The sequence below is a fragment of the Gopherus flavomarginatus genome, chromosome 9, assembly GCF_025201925.1.
Source record: "Gopherus flavomarginatus isolate rGopFla2 chromosome 9, rGopFla2.mat.asm, whole genome shotgun sequence".
NCBI lineage: Eukaryota > Metazoa > Chordata > Testudines > Testudinidae > Gopherus > Gopherus flavomarginatus.
Genome location: NC_066625.1, coordinates 11,328,569 through 11,345,040, shown reverse-complemented (window position 1 = coordinate 11,345,040; position 16,472 = coordinate 11,328,569). Strand labels below are relative to the sequence as shown.

Genomic DNA, 16,472 nt, shown 5'->3' with positions numbered 1-16,472 from the left:
GCTGAGACCCAAGTACAAGGATACAGATTTCAGTGATATTAACAAGAACTATAAAAAGAAAGTTCACATCCTCATCCAGCTTCAGACTGACACCAGGAAAAGCAAAACATCTACCCCCTTCATAGAAATTATCCTAATTCCAAAGAAGTCTCCCAACAGCAGAGCAGTGTTCAAGAGTGCCAAATAGCTTTCAGGCCAAGCACAGCGCGTGACTGCTGCTTTCTATGAGATACATCTGAAGATATTACCTCTGTGCTGGTGTGTAGGAGTGACCCTTCTTACCCTCCAAATCCTGATATTTATTCAGGGACAACCACCACGAAATAGCCAGACTCCTTCATGACTTACCCCAGGGACTTGTAAAACAGTCTAGTTCAAAATATACCGCCTTAACTCTGAAGTCAGAGGATTTGTGGCACATGGATGGAGTCATTTCTTGAGCATATGGCACCTGTTCCATACTAGGATTTAGGCTCCTTCTTCATTTCCCTTTATTACAAGGGTTTCATGGCCATCATGTTCTCCCTCCAACACGTTGCCCAGACATTTCCATTGGCTAGAACTCTTTCCAAACCCAGCTCATACCCCCCTACTGATGTCACTTTCTAGATCAGTGAATGGCTGAACAGAAACACAGACGTCTCCAGCCACAGAAGTTCAGGTAGTGGATGCCTAAGTCTTTCGCCACTATTGGTCTACCAAGTTCACCACCCCTTCTCCTGTCCCCAGAAATAGGGGTGAGGCAAGATGGGAATAATTCCTATGGCCCATGTGCATTGCAAGGTACTAGCCTTCCCTTCAGTAAAATGGTTTGATGTGCCTGCAACCCTGGGAGTTTGTGCTGCAATTCCTGTCAGCTTCTATAAGGTCACTACTTAAACAAGAAGGCTTCACCTTTCCAGGCAGTGGCGTTGATTATTCAGTTGGCTGCAATCAGCACTCTGGATCAGCTGCAGAATCAGCATGTCTTTTGGGAAAAAGGCAGAACTGTGCTCTGACAACTTCTATGCATTTAGATGGTGCAGCACTATTGGTTAGAACAAGAGTAGTAATGAGAAGCTGCAGAAATTTTATTCAATGGATTTATGAAAAATGGCTGCTTTCTATGGAAAACTGGAAAACAAACATCTGAAAAATTTTAGCCTACGCCATGAACTTCAGTTGAGAAAGGCCTCCATGGTGTGACATCAGAGTTGCCATCAGGGTGCCCCATGCTCCCATTCTTCTCTACTCTAATGGCCAGGTTCTCCAATTGGCCTCACCACAGCATGTTACCCAGCTTACAGAACATGGTACATCATGGAAGATGTAATGGAGCCAGGGAACCCAGCCCCTAGAGAATAGAGACAAGACAGCTGAACTACCAGCCCCTGAAGCAGCATTTTCAGCCTTCATTTCCCCCCGCCACCAAAAAGCCCCTTGAAAGGTTTTGGGAAAAGTTTTTTTTTTTTTTGGTATAGATTTCCATATTAGTATTTTTTTTTTCCAATCCAGCTCTATTGTTAATAGCTTTGTTTTGACCATATTTTAGCTTGGGTAATAAAACTCCACCTACTTCCAGTCCCACTGCAAGAGCACTGGGACATGGTATTTACTTCCTGCTCTAAACAGCTATTACACCCATCAACAGTAGCTGCCCAAGCAGTGGAACATAGCTGCATGTCAGTTGCGGGGGCAGCGATTCCTGTACATTCCCTCACCTGCTTCACAGGCCACAGGACCATTTTGTGTCTGTAAAGACTCCTCAGATGATATACATGACATAGAAATGTAAAGTATTAGTATCCCAAAACTCATGAGTTTATAGGAGAGAGAGAAAGAGAAGTCTAACCCAGCCCCTCCTTGAAAACTTCTTGTCTGGCTCCAAGACACCACTGAAGTCAATGGAGTCTTTCCCCTGATTTACAAAGCCCACTATTTCAACCCATCTGTTTCACAGGTGCCTTGCCGTACCAGGAACAACTCCTGTTAATCTGATGCACAGGTTGCTCCTGAAGCCCTGCTAAGACAGAATACCTGACCAGAGTCCAGTGAGCTCTATGCATCTGGGGGGTGTAGATCAGAAGTTGATTATTAACAGAAATGAGCGGGGAGGCGGGGGAGAAAGAGGAAACTGGACAGGAGGAAGGGGAGGTAGCAGCAAGAGTGATCCAGGACATTCTATTGTGCCCTACAGCTAGAATCTCTCCTGGAAACCCTGTTTCTTTCACCCAGGCAAGAGGCTGAAGAATCAGATCTCAATGTGGAGCCTGCTGCCACCTGGTGGTGACAATATAGTACTGCACAAATATGTAGCAGATCAGAGATACACAATACAGATCACCATCACTTAAACGGAACCCAGTCTGATCACATACCTAGTTTCTCAAAGCAAATTCCGTGCCTGTGGGGCTCTCGTGCTAGAATTTGGGTTTGAATTTTTTTTTTTTAAACTGGAGCGTTTCCATTACCAGATTACTCTGCCTTCTCCCTAATACTATTCACAATTCCTTCCCTCATGCACGAGCACTCTGGAGGTCCCCACTTCTTTCCCATCCCAGTAACTCCATCCTAAGATGCTTGAATTAGTTAGCTGGGATGAGTGGCAAGAGCTGGCAGCACTCTCTCGAGGTTGGCTTTACTATGGTTTCCTGGATTTAATCCACGCTGCCCTCAATTCATGCAGCTGTCAGGGAGTAGAACAGACAGTAGCTAGTAACAAAACCCTCCACAAAGACTGATATGAGTAGACCAAACAGATCAACCAAAACTGCACTCTAGGAAGGAAAAGGATTTATTTTGCTGTTGTGATCAGAGGATGGTGCAGATGAACTGCAAAAACAAACACCCCACTTATTGGCTACTCTGCAGCCAGCTAAGGAGGGAGACAATTCAACTACAAATGGCCCCAGTCATCTTGCCTTCAGGTGGTGTTTTTATGGAGCAGTTTACATTAATTTTGTAGTCTTCTGTAAGGGTCTGCGAGGGTCTAAGGTGGGATTTCCCCCCCCTCATTGTATTTGTAAATATGGGAATGTGGACAGTCAAGTGTGAACTTCACCAGTAAAGTTAATCCCTTTTCATTTGTTGTGTTCAAGCACACTGCAGAGAGCAGTGTGACAGGGAGCTTTTGGAACCATCCTAAAAATCTAGCCCCCTGGTTGACATGCCCAACCCATTAGCTGGACAGTTCCCACAGCATAGTATGAAGATTACTGAAGAGTGTGGTGGGCAGACACATGAGCACACCCACATACACCCCAATCACCAGCTGAGCCATTTCACCTGGCCACTTGTTACACCCAAATGTGAAACAGTCAAAAAGTGCCGTGCAAGACAGTGACCAGGAATACTCAACAGCAGTTTTCAAAACTCTGTGGATCCTGTATTTTTCCTGCCAATGCCCAACAGCCGACTCTTCAGTAGAGGCAAAATTTTAACTGTTTTTAAAGGATCACCTTAATTTAGAATTTTCCCTTTACCCAGAGGAAATAAACAAAACCTTTAGGTGTGTCTTTCAGCCTTTTCAGAAATGTTATATACCAAATTTCACAAGTGTCCATATTTGGAACCCTGTTATAAACCCCCTGAGACAGACCCAGGATTTCTAATGACTATATTAGCAGATTCCAAACTATATCCTCCACAAGGCACCAATTCTGGAAACACTTGTGCACTTGCTTCACTTTACCAGTTAACACACATATGGTAGTATTAGCACAGGGGTTCTAAACTGGGGGTCACAAGGTTATATAGGGGGGTTGCAAGTGGTCAGAATCCACCCTAAACCCTGCTTTGCCTCCAGCATTTATAATGGTGTTAAATATATTTTTAAAAAGTGTTTTTATAAAGGGTGGGAGAAATCACACTCAGAGGCTTGCTATATGAAAGGGGTCACCAGTACAAAAAAGTCTGAGAACCACTGCATTAGCAGGATTGACACCTGCACTGATCCAATACATAGTAGAGTGCCTAGAAAGACCCCAATGGCAGGAGTTACCCTATTGCCTTTGTACAATGTTGTGTAAAGCCAGTGGAGGCAATGTTGTGTATACTATTTTTGACATTTTGCCTGTTACTACACAGCTAGAGAGATTCTACCACTAAAAGAAAGTTACAAAATAGAGCAGTGCTATGTAGTTTCATATGTTTATTTTAAAACATTAAACCCAAGCTGAATATAAACCACAAGTTACATTTAGGGTTTTTTTGTTTTTTTTTTTAGTATTTTCAGAACAAAAGTTACAGTAAAAAATAGCTACGGTACAATCAATAAAACTACAGAAGAAAAAGGAAAGATACAAAATGGGCTCACTCAGTTTAACCCTCACAATTTAAAAACGTTGTAGGTAAGTGCAGGAATACTTGAAAGGAACTAGCAGGTCCAAAGGTTTAAAAAAAGTATATATTTATATATTATACATATATGTATATAAAGTGGTATGATATACAGCCATTATGGTTAAGAATAAAAACAAAAGAATTACAAAAAGGCCAGTTACATGTTCACCAGTAAGTTTCCGTGCACAGTGTCAAAAACAAAATTAAAAAAACTTCCTCTTAAAGATGATAGTTAACTAAACCCACAGAGACTTCCCAGCTCACGCTTGCTAACAAGGGACCCGAGGCATATGATTCAACAGCTGGGCCACTAGGGTTTGATCCAAAGTGGACTGAAGTCAATAGGAGTCTTTCCATTGACTTCAGTTGCCTCTGGATCTCAGGCCCCTGGAAATATCTGCTGGTTGATCCGCAATGTGAACGTGGGAGGGAGTGAGTCTGGAATTGCATGAGGAGAGGGGCGGTACTGAACGCAGAGTGCCTAGAAAGACCCCAATGGCAGGAATTACTCTCTCTAGAATAAAACTTCACACTTTGCATATTGTCAGGTCTATCATTTTCCATTTCCTTTTGTCCAGGCCCTCAGATTGACGGGCACTTTCACAGATCTCAGAAATAAATAAATAATTTGTGCTGCCTGTCAATGACCCCCAACCCTCCCCACCAGTGGGTAGCCCCCATTTTCACAAGGGGAAGCTGAGGCACAAAGAGGCTAAGTGTTTTCCCACAGTCACATAGCAAACAAGCAGCAGTCTGGAATCAGAGCTACAAGTCTCAGATCCCAGTGTGGGCTTTAACCACTGGGCAACTCTCCTTCTCCACACTTGGTGGAGCCACACACTGATAGCTGAGGGGCAGCAGGAGGCTCCACTCATCTGTTTGGAAGGTCGGCCCACTCTCAGTTTAGAAATTGAGCATTTAGAAGAATTTTCTGCCTCCTGATGCTACCACACCAACAGCGCATAAGTCACTCCCCGACATCAGCCTCTAGTTAAAGTGGGAGAGACTGGGAGTATAAGGTGAATCATCTTGGGTAAAATGCAGGGCCAGGGCAGGGTGCCCTGCCAAGTCCTCTTTCTTGAGGAGCAGTGGAGTCTGTCCTAGTGATTGGTGGGGGAATGTTCCACCTGACTGTTTGCTGATGTCCCTGCACAGCTATGGGAGAGTGGGGTTTCTTGGCACAGTGCAGGTGGGTGGAAGCCTGGCTTCCCTCAATACTCCTGGCTACAGGCTGCCTCTAGCAAGGACCCTTACTTTCTCTGGGATAGAGAGTCCACAGTGCTAGTACCTCCCACCCACAGTCCCAGCTCTTCCAGGCTGCTCCAGCAGAAATACACCACCTGGGAAAAGGGCTAGAGGGAAGGAGTTCTAGGATAGCCAATATGCACTCCCTCCCTCTCAGTTCCTTTTGGATTTCTGGCCACATTCAGGGAACAGATCATGGAGTTCCCGGTTGTGAAGCCAGTGTCTTCCTGCATGATGCTCCAACACTATCCAGGTGTATCCTGCCTGGTAATGAAGGACTTTGCAATGCAAGGAAAGAAAAGGCCACAAGGAGAGTTCCCTTCTCCCCCAAAGCTACCCTGTCCCTTTAGGCACCATGAGGATCTCCATTTCCTTGCTTCATTCATCCCTCTGCTTCCCAGGTCCTGCCATGTAATCATCACCCTTCTGAGAGGATGGGAACCCACCTACCCTTAAATCAACTTTAAGGGGCCCAGTCATCAGAGTGATGTGCTCCCGCTTCTCCCTCCTAAAGGGCAGTGTGCTGTCTCTGCACTGACCTCAAGCCTTGGCTGCCCCCGGGGAGAGAGAGAAACCGGATCTAGGAGTCAAAGATGGGTTTTATCTATATGAACATTTGTACCATGGACACCATTCTGCTGAGCAAGTGCCTACATCTGCTACCCACATCACGGTGCCCAGAATAATGAGCAGAGCACAAGGCCAGCCCATGGAAGCTGTTCTTTCTGGGAAAGCCTGGACTGTGCACATGAACATTACACATTCTAAGGGCAACTTGTGTGTGACACGCCACCTCTGGGGCCATTCCAAAAACTCCCCTCATACAAATCAGCCAGTTCAAAGCACTCAAATGGACACCCCTCACAGATCCGGCTATACAAATTAATAATACCTCATTAATAATGAGGAGAACTCAAAGAGGATGGGGGGCAATCAAATCCCCTCCCCCCAGTCAGGTTTGGTCACATGATGGATGCTGCGATCTCCATTTGAACCCTTTTATCAGCAAGTAAAATGAATTCAGTTAATATTACATACAGGATACAAACACTACAGTTATATTCCCAAGACAGCACAAGAAATTCACAGCCAAGTCTTGATTCGATTTCCTTTACAATTACAATGCTGTTCTGGACACAAGAGTCCAACATGCTATTTACATTTCACATTGTGGAGATGTTGGTGTGCTAGAAAGGTCTCAGTTCCAAAAATCAAAAAACATCATTTTGTACATGACGATGGAGCAGAAAAAGCAAAACAAACCAGACAAGCCGATGACTGCACTAAAAAATAAGTCTTTGCTGCTGTAACCTTTCTAATCACACAGGAGCTGCCTCCTGTTTTGCTGTCAGCAAGGTGACCGGAGATCAGAGTCTCACAGTTCCCTTGAATTTTGGAGCCATGTACTAATAAGCAATAACGTGGCTTGGTTCTGAGATGATTGTGTGCTGTTGAGAAGTCAGCTGGGACAAGTCCCACATTAAAATGCAATACAAATTACAGAAGAAGAAAAAGATACTCCAGTTTTACTTTGTTTTTTTTTTTTTACTCACTGTATCTAAGACTCCCATAACCAGTAGGGCCACTTACAACAGATTACTCTTTGCCAGTAAGCTCCTGCTGTTCACCTATGGGGGTTGGGGATGGTAGAGACTCTGGGAGATCTTGAATTTTGAGATGTCTTCTCCTTGGCCATGCTGTGCCCATGTGTTCATCGTTTGCACACAGACTGGTCACTTAGACTACAGCCATCACTTCACACCCATACCAATGAGCACATGCTACTGGCTCTGCAGCAGATCCATTTGGACTAACCCTTAGAAGTGCCACACTGTTGCCCAATGACACACAAAAAATAAATAGAAATGTGTTAAAATAGAGAGGTCCCTGCATCACATGCAGTGGGACAACAGGGCTCCGTGACTCTTTATAAAAGTGCAAAATCCATGTCAATTAAAGCAAGTCCTGGGTGGGATCCATACAGTACACAGAGCACACTGCAGTCTTGTTCTGTGGGCCATGTAGAGAGCGCACAGTGTCCCACAGAGTTCTTCCTTAATACACTTTAAGGTCACAGAGCACAGATCTCCAGTCAGCAACTGGCTGTAGCCTTTGAGCCCTGTTAGAATTTGTTCTGGACAGTACAACCGATTAAGCTAAGCCTGGGAAGGACGCAAGCTAAGGCAGTTTCCAGCCTGGATACTGCACTGAAAGGTATTGGCTCTTTGTTATTACCAGTATTGGCATTTCTGGCTCTGGCATGCTGCATCCGACTTCTCCAAAGGCCCAGTGGGAAAACCCATGTGTTCTTTGTACAGTAAAAGCTGCCAACAGATGCACCTGTTTGACAGAAGTTTATTTCCTGCTTTATGCTCTTCCAACACTTACCTTACAGGCCTAAGGCCATGCTACTGAGAGGCACGCAGCAGATTTTCGGGTGGTTCTTCTAAATCTAAAAGCCTGAAGTATTTGAGTCTGGGATGTCTCTAGCTGACAGACAACATGGGAAACAGTCCAATCGACTAGGGGAAAACAGGGATTTGTTTCTCTCTAAAATGATCAAGTGTGGTTTCAGTTTTCCCCACTCAATCATACCAGCTGTTATGAGCATCCAACTGTCCAGAGGCTTATAAGCCAGCAGTGCCACATGCCACCCACTATGCACATGCTGCTCTCACACCAAGCTTTAAGGGATCTGTGATGGAACATAACTAGCGTTTACCCTGAGACCACCTCTCCCAGAAAAGCTGGTCAGTGTGCTACTTTCCTTCCTTCTTTCCTCCTCCTTCCTCCAAAGGTTGGAGGCTACTCCATCAGTGGCTTTTATCTCCTTGAGATGTCTCAAAATATCCTTTTTCTTGGAGTATGTAACTTCCCCTAGTGGAAGTATTGGCATCCTAGTTAATCATCCATGGACTATACAAAATGTTCCCAGAGTGCTGATAACTCACCCCTAGTAAAGGGAAAAGGGCAAGATCTGGAGAAGTCTGATATCATCCGGAGCAAAGGCAGATTGCTAGGCTGACTGGTCCACATTATGGACATTCACTATACAGAGCAAAACTAAAAGATGAGAAATGAGTTCCTTTGATGCATTCCAGATATTGTGGTGCTAGATTTGAACCACGTTTGTCCTGTGGCCCACCTCCGATGAATGAGATTTTGTACTTGACTTCTGTTTCTTGCTTAAGCCTCCCTAAGCAACTAGGTTAAGACGGCTTGCACAAAAAGGAGAAATTCAAAAGGATGATTCTTTTACCGACTTGAGTACAAAGTTCATATTCATTTATCGCACGGCTGCACGTTGGAGTCTTTACTAGTAAAAAGTGGTTTATATCCTGTAGAGCACCATTCTTCAATAGAAAGTACAGAACTGGTATAGGATCCTGCACCCTGCAGGCACACTCCATGCACCATGGCCCATGCACAGTGTGCTAGGAGATACTAGAAGTTTATTCACATGTGCCTTGTGTATGGCATTTAGTGGTTAGCAGTTATGACCAGAAAAAAAATTTAACAAAACAAAAACCCACTGCCCCCTTCATGTTTTAAGACTTGTTCTCTGATCCTGGAGAGCAGAACCAAGGAAGCTGCAACCTTGCTGCTCTTATGACAAGCTTTGGGCTGAGGCCCTGGGATCCTCCTCTAAAGCCAATGCCTTGAGACTTGACTTTTCTACTCCAAACATTAATGGAAGAGTCCAGCAATCTGTCACAAGTAACAGCTTGCATTTGCTATATGTTCACTGGAGCTTATAATCTCTCTTGCTCTTGCAAGTTGAATGTCTCATGAGACCTAGTGCCAGGCTATTGCCCTAGAGATTTGAAACTATTTAGTGCAAAAAAACCCCTAAGTCTTGCAAGTCTTTTCCTGGAAAAATTTGGCACCAAGTGAATTGCTGGCTCTTGTATGTCGTGTGCACCCAGTCTCACAAAAGCAGCGCCCAGAATGCCATGTGTGAGTACAAGGGCTTCTCTGATGGAGCAGAAAGGTCAGGCTCACAGCCATGGGCAGGAAGGGGTGCATCTGGGACAGCTGGCTGGTGCTGAAAACCACCTACTCCTCAAGAATGCAAAAGCCAGTTATAAAAAGAGGAAAGAAAAAGCTTATTTAAAGTCACCAGAGGATCGCGTGGAGCCCAGGTCAGACTCCCAACTAAAAGTAGGTATTCAGTGACACAGGATGAGGGCCTCCGCACAAGGTATCAGGCAAGACGACTTCTTTAGAAACACTAGGTGCACATGAATTAGGAGTGTACATTGGTATGGCTTTCCTGATCTGTACAGTATAGCCATGGTCTCAGAGCCTCTGCTTCTTCAGTGCCCTGCAGACTGAGCAGCTCTGCCGGATCACCACACAGAACTCAAGATCTGCAACATTTTTCCATCCAGTTCCTCTGTGGAATGGGAGAGGGTAGAGGAGACAGAAGTAAAAATATTTGCAAACATTTCCTGATAGACCATTGACAAAGCTGGTCCAAAGTAGGTGAATCCCAGACAAACTGGTGATCTTGTGCAGGTGTTTGTTCTCTCTCTCTCTCCAGGTACAATTAGGTACAGATTTAATTTGAAAGTGGCTTCCATTCAGACTGCCAATGCACAGGTACCAGGTTGGAGGGGTGGTCTGTATTGGAGAAGCAGGAGTTGCACTGGGTTTGGAACAGGAAAGCAGGGTTGTTCTACACAGACAGCACAGGATAGCAGCAGTTGGCACGTTTGTTTAGTTTTACTGAGTCTGCGTTATGTTTTTAATGCACACTGTCAGAGTCTGGGCGAGGTTGGTTGGTAGCGAGGTATTTGGCTCTCATGCTGGAGGTGTACTGGAGGAAGACAAAAAACACAGTAAGTCAGAATGATTGATGTGAACTCTGAATCAGACTATTAGCACCTCCTAGTTGACTTGTGTTGGTGTTTACAGCTTACCAACGAGCCTTGCGCATGGTCCTCTGAGGCTCCAACAACCAATCTTTCATAGGCCATTACGCAGTCAAGTCTGCGTGACTAACACTTTTACTCCTGCTACAGAAAGAGACTGGCTGAGGCCTTCATCTAAGGACCAGCTGATTTAGTCAAGCTCCCTAGCAAGATGGAAATTCCAGCATCAAGAAGCAATACACAATTTAAATCCAAGTACTCTAATGCAAGAGAAGAATGTGGGTGTAATGCATGGATAAAAACCCACGTCGGGATTTCAGTGGCTCAGTCAGATTGCCACTTCAGCCCTGTAGAAGATGGGGAGGTTGAGGCACAGGTATGTTTCATGCTCTCAGGAGAACAAAGAAGATGTCAATGCATCATGACAAGAACAGCTTAGAAGGGGACAATGAGGTTATGCACAGGGCAGTCATCTGTCCACAAAGGATAACCACAAGGCTGGAACTAGACTGATATCCACTAACAATAACTGGATGCTTAGTATCAAAACCTGGCTTTGGACATAGTCTTCCTACAGCCTGGTAGTAATGAAGATGGATTCTGGAGTGAAGGTGGAAATTCATGGTGGCTAGATTGTTTTTAGAAAACAGCTCCAAGAGAATCTGATAGCTGAATGATATGAACTCATCCAAACCATCTTCAGTTTTGCTACAACACAGCAATAAAATCCTCAACACCAAGACTTGTACACAGCAGTAAAGATAGAGACACTGTGCCTTCATGCCAGCATGAAGCTCCCACCTTAACATTGTTACTGTTTCCATGTGGAATTCCATCTTGTGTCACCATGGGGTCAATATGCTTTACAGCTGAACAAAGAGAAGACACAGATGTCAGCAGGGTTAATTCCTGCTCCTCTCCTGCATCCTCCTTTACAAAGAGCTGCTATGAACTTTGTCTTTACTTCCTGATAATGCTGTTCACAAACTGATTAAGTGACACAGCTTAACGGTTGAACAAAGTATCAAGTTTACCTGGCAAAAAAAAAAACAGATGTGTAGTTATATAACTAACTAAGTGTAAACATTAAACTCCATTATGATGAATCTTTCCCATTTGACGAGACCATTGTGAAGTGTTCTGTACCTGCACAGCAGAGACCAGAGCACTATGTACAGTAACAGCATTTTGCCATTATTCCGTCAGTGTCTAGGAATAAAACTATCATAGAAGAGCTCACCACCTCTGAGCAAAGCACAGGGATCCCCAGTTGTATTAGCTTGTAGAGATGTTGATGCTTGGTTTGTATACTCAGTGACTGCTCATTTTTAAGTGCCTTCCTGCATCGGAAATGTTCAGCCTGAGAGAGGACATAGGTATTTTGTGGTAAGAATGACCCAGCCTAGTACTAGCATCTAAACATAGAAGAGTGTGTCTCTCTCTCGGGTCATCTTATCTGTGCTCTTACCATTGAGAAAAGGAGTCAAGCAGTACTATGGATGATGTTCTACACAGGTGTGTAACTATAGTTGTCCCACTGCCCCCAAAAATAAAAAGTTCAGGACTGATAGAAACACACAGAAGAGTTAAATGCAGTAAGCACAACAAAGTAGTTTAGATCAAAGTTCTCCTCCGAGGAACCCATACAAAAGTAGAGTATTTCAGGGGCAGCAGGCAGAGCTGGATTTCCTCACTGGCGTCACTCAAAGCAGGAGTCTTAAAAGGAGAATTTTTCAGACAGTAGCACTCCATCTGTGTGGTGCGGGTAGGTGAGAAGCAGGGTGGGAGAAGAGAAGTGGATGACTGCACAAATTCAATCCATCAAGGTTCTTACAGGCAGCGTTTAGATAAAGAATCTAGGAACACATTTTTCACATCCCTTCCTAGAGAGATCATACACGTAGACCTGCAGCCGCCATCTATAGAAGAATCATTGAATCAAAAGAAAAGCGATCTAGTGGGGTGCACTAAAGGATGTACCAGATACACCCAGTGGCATGCAGAGGCCAAAAGATATTGAACCTGCTCCAATTTATCCACGATACAGAAGTCTGAGTAGCACCAAGAAACAGAACAATAATTCAGACTAAAGGGAAAATTGGATAGAAAGTAAAACAGAAAGTATTGTTTCAAATTCAAGCCTACCTTAAAACCACCATCAGATGTCATACAAGCTGATAAAAAGCGATGGAAGTCAGAGTTAAGGCTGATGTTCTCAATTCATGCGTATTGCGCCTTAGGTTGTGTCCACATTAGAATTTTTAACCAACTTTGTAACCAGTTACCAGCAAGGTTAGCCCTACATAGGGTTGTGCGTCCACACACAACAGAGTTAGAACTTGGTAGTAAAGCAGCTAAAAGTGTTTTGCTCCTCTGGAGTCAGACAGACACATGATGTCTTCTTGTAACCAGCTCACCTCACTGTTTTGGGAGTGTGTACGAAACCCCTAGCAGAATTGGCTGGTCCTGAGAGTGCGTTACCCTACATGCTACAGATACCACTCTGAGATACCACACCTGCATTGCACTTCCGAGGGAGCATGGGGGAAGAGCTCAGAGAGATGCTAACATCAAGGCAGGTTTGTAGATGCAGGTGCCTGGTCAGTGATGTCAGGAAAACTGCCAGAGGAACAGAGCCTGAACTGTGTTACCTGTAACCATTCAACTATGCAGAAAGCCACTATTAAGAGTTATAGCATGGACAGACATTTGGGGAAACAAAAAACAAAAAGACAGTTCACAGCTAAGTTAAAGACAAAGTACCATCCTCAAGTCAGTGTTGGCTGGATATTGTCGGCCTGAGACACAACCCTAAAGTTATTTCAAGGTAGACTGTTGTATTTAATTTCCTTAAAAAAACGACAACAAAAAACAGCTTTCATAGAAGGTTATAAAATCATGTATTATGGATCCTTAAAGCATTCTGGCTAGGACTCTCCAGGTGCCTATATACCTATATTTGTTCTTTTAAAAACAAAGACATAAGCAATACAAGATTTAACATGTATTTTCATCATTTTGTTAGCTACCATATCAGGCCATCATGAACCACCCAGTAGATGGATATTTTGATTGTCCTGAGTCTTGTGCTTTGACGTACATCATCGATCACATATCAATAGTCAGCGAGAACTACTATAGTAGTGTGTTCATTTGTGTTTTAGCATTTCTGCAAAAAGTGTATTCTCCCCATCCCCAATTAATTAGAAACCCCCCCCACTATGGGGGAAAAAAAATTCCGGTAAGTTCTGCAAGCACACATTGGTTAAGTAGGTGCCTAACAAACACACTTTGCAGGCACAAAAATTCTTGGCTGCAAAGAACTGACATGCACAGAGCTATGATTTTAAGAGGCCGTATTTGAATGTACACCAGGTAAATCTTGTGGTCTTTGCAGATCACTGGTACTTCACAGCTATCAAATTATACTGCAGGACTGTACCATGTATAGGCACCACTCCCATGCAATATAATCTGTGGGGGCAAGAGAGGAATACAGTACTTGATATACAATGGCTCCCTTTCAAAAATGCTAAAAACCCAAGACTTAACCTAGTTTAATTAGCTGCCAATTGAAGCTTCAAGGCTTGAATTTTATTTATTTTTAAAGTTTGACCCAAGTATCTTAGACAACTTTGGGTGCAATTAAAAAAAACAACAAACACCTGCCTTTTTTTTCAGGGCAAGGTGACAGGGCCAGCCAGTGGTTCCTGAAATCAGAGTTCTAGTTTTTAAGAGAGAACTATAGCTAGAAGCAGGGTTTAAGATAAGCGCAATTTGCGAGATATCTTTGGGAGAATGCAAGAACCTTTTATTTTTGCAAAGCCACATATGATTCTTGGCCTGACCTTGGTACACAGAAAAGATTCTAGGCTGAGACTTTGTCAAGTTTCAGTCCTGAGAATATTTTAAGTCTCGAGTCAAATCCCTGTAAAACAAAAGTTTACAATAAGTAGTGTTGATAGACCCTTAAACACAATGTTGCTAAGAGCACTACTATAATACCTGCAGGAATAAGGAAGCAGGAAAGCACCAAGCTCGGATGCCCAAGGAAGGTCTCTGCAAGAGTGCTATAAGAGTGGAGAAAGCTGTGACATTCTGAAGAGCACTAGCATCATGCATTAATTGTTCACGTAGATTTCCATTCATACACTGTCACAGAGTGCACCAAGGCAAAACTATATTCCCTCCCATAATTCAGCCAGCATCTTAGAAATCCCCAAGCACATCACAAAGCAGAGCAGACAAATGGCAAGGCGGCAGACCAAGCAGTGACATGAGAGAATGGGTATCTAGTGTGAGGTGACAGCAGAGAAGCCCCAGCAGGAATGGCAGATGTGGAAGAGGAGCAGCAGCTTTATGTATGAGTACGCTGGGGACAGGATGTGGACTGTGGACCATACCAACCCAATTGGAAAGAATCCTGCATTCCAAATGGTGCTAACGTTTCCACTTTGTTTCAATGGTGATTAGAGTTTTCTTTGGACTGAGCGCAATGTACTTTAACCAGTTACAATGTGTTGCTCAGGAATTCAGATTACACACTATACTCCTCAACTCGACCAAGTCACACAGTTCATGAGCTACAACTACAAGACCTGGTACTAACCACTTATTCATTCCTACTGCAACTAGTTCTGGTTGCCGATCACTATGGGGAGGGAAAGAATACGGGCTATCCTGGAGACTGATTGTAACAGTATTAATAGCACATAATTCCTCTGACAATGAAGCAGTGCAAGGAAAGGACTCACTGGCACGCCATCCACAGCGTATGCAGGAAATTGAGGGAATGTTTTTGGCATAGGGCAGTGTTGAAACAGAACTAGGCAGAATCAAGAATTTTAGTGCTTGTATCTGGACATCAGGGGAAAGTCGCTTACTTGTAACCCTGAATGCAAGGATAAAATGGAAAACTACATATGAGCTTGCAGTACAGCTGGTGGTTCTAACAAGCAATGTGCAGGAGCAATTGTTTGGTTTTAAGATTCTATAGCAGAATCTAACAAAAGTGGCAGAAAAATCTCTGGTTTCTAGCATGCCATTGTATCAGTGAGCAAAGGAGTAGTGATAAGGGCTCAAGGGAAGCCAGAGGTAGTAACAGACAGCCAGTCCTTATTAAAAGAGAGCTGTGTTGATCCACATTATTGTTACCAAGTGGATACCCAGGATAGGGGTAATTCTACCTTGTGCTTAGTGTGTGGAACACTTTTGGTTTGGCACACTCTCTGGTGCCAAGTGTAGATACTGTTCCTCAACTTGGAATCTGTGGATTAAAGCAGCAATGACTTTGGCTCCACTCTGAGGTGTGGCTCCCTGGCAAGGCTTCCTGTATGCATTCTGACAGCCACGGCGAAATGTTGACATTGCTCCTTTAATCAGCACCAGGGCAACCCTGGTTAACTTCAACCCTTGGCAGGAGGGAATGCGGGGAGGTGCAGGGAGAAGGAATGTGAAGAAATCAGGCACTGGCCTGGGGTAAATAGTGCAGGGAAGGAGGGGTTGAGCGAGAAGGACCTTATTTCAGTACCTGTTCCATTTGAGGGCGCGGTTACCAGTACGTCCGTGCACTGTCCGAGGGCTTAAACTGCCAGCTCATATGGCTGCTACTGTCCATGGCAGCCAAATACAACTGTGATGATGCAGGAGAGAGAGAGAAAAAGAGAGTGCAGCCTCAACGTGCATGAAAAACACAGTGCAAGCAAGTGGCACGCTGTGGTGTGCGCCAGTGGGAGGGAGGGCTCTACCACCCTACAGGAATAGCCCTGGGACAAGAAGGAAGAGAACGATGAAAGGAATGACGGGGAAAAAAGAACAGACAGAAAAACAATGCAGTAGGTGATTAGCTCTTCTAGGATTATTTTGTCTTGGTTTTCATAATCTGTTCCCACAATCAAAGTGGAGCAGGATACTTCAGTCCTGGCCATGCACTGTCTCTTTAGTCTGCTTGGGTGGCTCCTTTTTGCAGATCTCTGACCCCTGCAAACAGGGGAGCATGAACACAGATTTTTTGCTGTGCAACCCCAAACAGCA

The 16,472-nt window shown here is 44.1% G+C and overlaps 1 protein-coding gene across 5 annotated transcripts in view; it reads right to left on the bottom strand.

The window, feature by feature from the left end:
* Nucleotides 1-4,112: 4,112 nt before the first annotated feature.
* Nucleotides 4,113-16,472, bottom strand: part of TTYH3 (tweety family member 3) — a 112,823-nt gene continuing 100,463 nt past the window's right edge. For 2 of the 5 annotated variants that reach the window (XM_050966320.1, XM_050966322.1), the window contains exons 14-15: nt 15,970-16,071; nt 4,113-10,384 (exon numbers count right to left, since the gene is read on the bottom strand). In XM_050966320.1, coding sequence (XP_050822277.1) covers nt 15,991-16,071 — 81 coding nt within the window. In that variant the 3' untranslated portion in view covers nt 4,113-10,384; nt 15,970-15,990. Of the gene's footprint in view, nt 10,385-14,105; nt 14,368-15,969; nt 16,072-16,472 lie in introns of those variants that run through there. The other 3 variants (XM_050966321.1, XM_050966323.1, XR_007776119.1) reach the window with 3 other exon arrangements.